The sequence below is a fragment of the Humulus lupulus genome, chromosome 8 (assembly GCF_963169125.1).
Source record: "Humulus lupulus chromosome 8, drHumLupu1.1, whole genome shotgun sequence".
In the NCBI taxonomy this organism is placed as follows: Eukaryota; Viridiplantae; Streptophyta; class Magnoliopsida; order Rosales; family Cannabaceae; genus Humulus; species Humulus lupulus.
This window is the reverse complement of record NC_084800.1, coordinates 62,376,369-62,382,101: the sequence shown is the minus strand read 5'-3', so window position 1 is coordinate 62,382,101 and position 5,733 is coordinate 62,376,369. Positions and strand designations below refer to the sequence as shown.

The 5,733-nt window shown below is 27.9% G+C and overlaps 1 protein-coding gene across 1 annotated transcript; it reads right to left on the bottom strand.

Moving 5' to 3' along the window:
- Nucleotides 1-305: 305 nt before the first annotated feature.
- LOC133797499 (wax ester synthase/diacylglycerol acyltransferase 11-like) lies at nt 306-3,817 on the bottom strand. The gene is made up of 7 exons (XM_062235417.1): nt 3,430-3,817; nt 2,715-3,323; nt 2,335-2,401; nt 2,104-2,216; nt 1,777-1,986; nt 1,522-1,659; nt 306-596 (listed from the first exon to the last, which is right to left on the bottom strand). Exons 1-7 carry the CDS (start codon nt 3,733-3,735, stop codon nt 441-443), a joined length of 1,599 nt encoding a protein of 532 aa, XP_062091401.1. The 5' UTR covers nt 3,736-3,817; the 3' UTR covers nt 306-440.
- Between the last annotated feature and the right edge of the window lie 1,916 nt (nt 3,818-5,733).

Here is a 5,733-nt window from a genome sequence, read left to right as displayed (position 1 = left end):
GATTGTTGGAATCCATTTTTGTGAATTGTTAAAACATAAATATATAGAACATAATTTCATATATTTTTTTATTTTTATTTAATAATTTTAATAATTAATAATTATATAATATTATATTGTTCGGTCGGTTTTGGTTTTGCCGGTCGGTCCGGACAAAATTTTCAAACCGACCGAATAGTGGCGGTTTGCGCCGTTGGCGGTTTTTTCGGTGTTCGGAAGGTCGGTATATACAATTTTTTCAGTTTTTCGGATTTTATGCTCAGCCTTACTTTTGAGCTCTAGAACAAAAAATTAAAAAAAAAAAATTGTAAGAAAGATCCAAAAGAATCTTCTTTATTTATTTTAAGTTTAATAAGAAGTAAAAATTAATAAAATAAGAGTTAATTTTCACATGGCTTAAGAAAAAGACAACTACAACATGCAATTTAATTATTTAACAGTTAGATGAGTCCTTTCTCTTTGACAATATCCTTAATAACTTTAAGTGATTCAACAATGTCATCGCATAGCTGATGTGGGTCAGGTATTGTGCTTTCATCCACTGCTACACTTACACTCATTTTGTTCACGTAACTTTGAATGCACACAACCAACTCCTGCAAGACACAAATAAATAATTGCTCTGATTAATGAATCACTATAGTTAATAGTTGAGATACATATAATAGTAAATTTTTTTAATATCATTTTATACAATAATATTCTTTCAATAATTCTTAATAAAGTAATATTATATTCTTCAAATATAACACCAATTGATATTAATTTTTAAAATTAATAATTAGAGAAATTGGTGGATATGACCTCTTTTTTAAAATTATTGTCCACTTTGGTTTGATAATTATTTACAAAATAATATTTATTTAAAATTTAAATTTACTGTCTGAATTTTTTAACCAACTCTCTGAAAATTTTCAATTGTCTATCTGTACTGTCGAAAGTCATTTTACAAAATATTATCAAAACTAAGTCAGAATATAAAATAACTTCAAAAAATAAATCATTTTGTCAAACGACGACAATATTTACTGCTTAAAAATAAAGAATAATCCACAAATTATATTTAAATAAGATGTACTACCTTGACATATTAAATATTATATGTTTGGGAGCTTATACGGTAGAAACTCTTTTTATATTTTTTGTACATTGATGAGTTATTGTAATTTTTTATATATATATTATAGTTATAGAAGATTTTTCACAAATTTTTAAAATATTTTAAATAATTTAGAGTAACAAAATTATATTTCATATAATTTTTTTATGTGCAACAAGCTATATATTTGAATCATAATTTCAGCACCTTAAATTATTTAAATCATTTTAGAAATTTGTGAGATGTCACCTATAACTATAATATAGGTCACTATATAAAAAAATTAATTAGAGTTATAACTTATCATGTGTGGAAAATATAAAAGTTTCTACCTATAGTTACAAAATAAAGTCCCTACTGTAGTAGCCCAATTATGTTTATATATATAAGTAGCAGGGTTACGGTATGTGTAAATTGCTTACATTTGCTTGGCCGTAAGAATTTGCAGAGAGGTAAGCCATTGGATGACCGTAGAAACCAATTTCCTCAAGTGGTCCAACTACGTTGGAAAAGGCCATGGTTGTTCCACAGAAGAGTCTTTGGAAAAGAGCACTTGCTGACTGTTAAATTAGTACAAATTATATTAATTAAAGTTCAGGTTAGACTAATTTACTTTTTTTGTTATAATTAAAAAGAAAGAAAAACCTTGGATAATTAAAATGATACTACGTACGTACCTTGATGCCAAAAAACTTGAAAACTAAGCCAATAATAGAGAAAGTAAAATAAGCTTCAAGAGAATGCTTCTTCCGATCGATGGTAGATTTGGCTTCTCGAACATAGTCTAATGGGTCATCCCTTAAACCAATAGTGAAGGGAAGGAGGACATAGGCAAATGAATTTCCCCACTTTGCTTTTGTGTTTTTTTCCATCATATCTGCTAAAGCCTGTTTATATATATAGATTTATAAATACATATATACAAAAATACAAATTAATGATCATATAGAGAAATTATTTAATGTGTAAAAAACATTAATAATAAACTGTACGCACGCACTAACCTGAATTCCTGGGGATGGTCTAATGTTAATGAATAAAATTGATCTTAAGCGAATTTTCTTTGGGAGATTGTTTTTCTTCTCGGTTTCGCCCACATCATTCTTATTCAATATGCCTAACTCATGAGCAATAATAAACATGTTCGTTTCATTTTTGTGAATGACTTGATATAATATTGAATGCATAATTTAAAAAAAAAAGACTGCGAAATTAATTAATGAATTGGGTCTTACCATATCTTCTATTGAGATATTTAGATAAACCAGCTTGGGTGGCTCCCAAGGCAACGTCATTTATGGTCTGCAAGAGCCGTAAATACATAAATATACAGTAATAAATAGGGTGAGTGCTCGTAATAAATAAATTGCATTATTGTACTATTCATAAAATTAATGCTATACATTAATATGCATGCACTTTAAATAGTGTATGCATGCACTTTAAATAGTGCAATTTTATTGTATATTCAAATTAATACTAATACTACACTACTAAGCATTCTCTGAATTCAGACCATAAAGAAATTTTGTGAAACTAAAAGATATATATATATATATTTGGCAAACGTAATTATTGATGAGATACAGTATAATTAAAACAAATATTTACGCACCGTGTTCATTGCATTCTTAATCAACTTCATATCATCCAAACTAACAATCCTGTAAACGATTCGCCGAGGATTATTCTCACTGCCTGGTGGACCTTTTATAGGAGTTTTGCTATCTTTGATCAACAACAGAGCTGTGCCCGTGAACTTCAAAACATCCCGAAAGGTATTCCAAAACAAGTTTAAGACCCACCAAACCCTAAGTATTAAGCTCATTAAATACTTTGCAGTGAAAAAGCCAAAGCTCTTGTGTGCATTATCTAACTTCAACTTGGTTGTGGGGAGAGTTGGCAAGGCCTCGGGATCAGAAATTTGGCGTGTACAAGCTAGCAGAAGAGACATGAGAGATATGCCATCTCCAATAGAGTGGTGTACTCTGAAAATTCCCACCGCCTCAGCCTCAGAGGTCTTCACATTCAGAATATGGAGATCCCATAGAGGCCTTGATTTGTCAACACTGGTTTTTGTGAGGTTATGAATGTAATCTTCCAAATACTTGTCTGGGGTTCCCTTGTAATTTGATAAATCAACCTCAGGATTTATCACGTGCTTGTCCAAATCCACTTCTGTTCTCACCCATTTCATTTCACCACCCTTTTTCTCATCCTCAACCTAGTGCAGTGTGTAACATTATTACGTCTAAGTATATCACTTATAGAAAGAAAATATATACATTTTGAAGAAAGAAAAAAAATCATTGGTAATTGCAAAAGCTTACCGGCAAACTACAGAAGCGGGGGTGTTTGAGCAAAGTATGTGGCAAGTTGGCTTTAACAACAGCAGTGTCAATCTTGGTTTTGCAGCCCATCATTGCTAAAATATGAACATTAAAGTTTGGTTCATGGAACAATTGACCTGCTGGACTCAATGGCTGATCTTGATCATCGTGATCAGCTCCTCCTCCGTTCATCATTTCTTGATGATGATCATCAGATCCACCATTTGATGTGGTTGGTCCTCTCTTTTCAAATTTTGTTTGAATAGGTCTTAATCTCATACCTGCTTCACAATGTGATTCATCCATAATTGGTGATCAAATACTACTGAAATTTATATATATGTAAGAAACAATAAGATATATATGTATATATGGTATGTTTATATATCTTTATATATTTGGTTAGTAACTACAACTTTATCTCTCTCTATATATACAGGTCAATTTATTAATGACTAGCTAAAGCCGGGCCCATCTCAAAAGTTTTAGGTTAGTACAAAAGAACTTTTAGGTTAGTACAATAATTATGGGAAAATTTATATATCTAGTAATAATACCTTTTATGGGTTTTTTTTAGTATATATATTTGATGTATGCTCAATATTTCTTTGTACTATGTATTAAAATTTTATTTTTATCTGTAAAAATGATTTAAAAACCTTAATAAATAATTATTTTTGGAAAAAAAAATTCATAGTTATATCCCATATATAATACAAGCATAAATGTTAAATAAATTTATGAGACATTTTTGTCCTTGAATTAATTAAGAGATGCTTGATTTGGTGGAATGGTAATAGAAATTATGTTAAATCTATTTGGACAAAATATATAGGTAATATATATATATTTTTAAATAATTTAGGAATGGAAAACTAATTCCTAAAATTTGGGGTTGGAATGCATATTAATGGAATTATAATTCTTTTGAAATCTCATTCCAAAACTTAAAAGTACAAACCAAATATTGGAATAGGAAACTTTTCCATTCCAAAATACATTCCACACCAAACCAAAGATGCAATAAAAGTCTGTTTGGCATTGTTTTCTGTTTTTAGTTTTCGAAATTGTGTTCTAAAAAATGAGAACAGAAAACTGTTTTTGTAGTTTTCAAAAAACAAGAGGTGTTTGGTTAATGTTTTCTAAAAGCAATTTTTTAGTTTTATTTTTTTAATTCTTAAATAAAAAATTAACAAATATATTTAGAAAGAAAAAATATTTTAAAAGTTTGTAATAAATAATGAGATAAAATAATTTGAAAGAAAAAATGATGAAAAATAAGAAGTGAGAAAATAATGAAAGAAAATTTGAGAACAACAGAAAACAATTTTTTGTTGTTCTCAAAATTTTCTATTTTTTGTAACTTTGTTTTTAAAAATTGTTTTCTGAAAACAATGTCAAACACCCCAAATTGTTTTCAAAAAACAGTTTTTAGCTTTTAAAAACAAAAAACCGTTTTTTAGTTAAGGTGTCAAACACCCTCTAAGTTACTTTCTTTTACTTCCTAAATTTCTCAGCCAAGATCGTTATAGCTGCTAGCTAGCCCCACAGGGAAAAAAAAAATCTATTGTCCCTATCTTACTAATTATTTTAAGATATTTTATTTATTTATTTAATATATATTTAAATTGATTTATAAATTTTTCTCTTTTCAACTATATTAACACTATAAATAAATAAATAAAGTGTCTTAAAAAAAGTTATGAACATGAAGATGACAAAAAATTAAGGACAACAAATTATATGTAGATTATATGTTTGGTCGCTACCCCAATATTAGTACACCCTACCCTAGACCCACTGATAATTTTGGATTCATTGGTGAAAAAAAATGACAATATATGTATAAAAAATTCCTGTATGTATTGAATTTGTGTTATTTAATTTAATTATTAAAAAAAATACGTTTTAAAACCTTATGTGATGAACGAATGGGATGGCTGAATGGTTGTGATGATTGGTTCGTAAAAAAAATCCTACAGAGGTCGGATTGTTGGCAAAAATTCAATCATCTTATTAGGAAATTATTTTTTACCACATAACAACTTTAAAAAAATGATCAAAAATATTTTAAATCATATTCATAAACTTTTTTTAATCACTCATATTCGAAAACTTAAAATAACACATCTTCAATATTAATTTTATGATCAACTCTTTTATTTTTGCGATACCTTAAAAAAAATATGTTCACTCACTACGTACTCTTCTTGAAAATTTATTACAATAAATAAAATAAAAATTATAATCTTAACTACTTATTTATGTTTTTATTTGATAATTTATCATATTTTAATTAAATTA

Coding starts and splice junctions, on each gene's coding strand:
- LOC133797499 (XM_062235417.1), bottom strand. CDS start 3,735: ATGGATGAATCACATTGTGAAGCAGGTATGAGATTAAGACCTATTCAA. Junction 3,324..3,429: donor CCCGCTTCTGTAGTTTGCCG/GTAAGCTTTTGC, acceptor ACACTGCACTAG/GTTGAGGATGAGAAAAAGGG. Junction 2,217..2,334: donor ATATCTCAATAGAAGATATG/GTAAGACCCAAT, acceptor CTCATGAGTTAG/GCATATTGAATAAGAATGAT.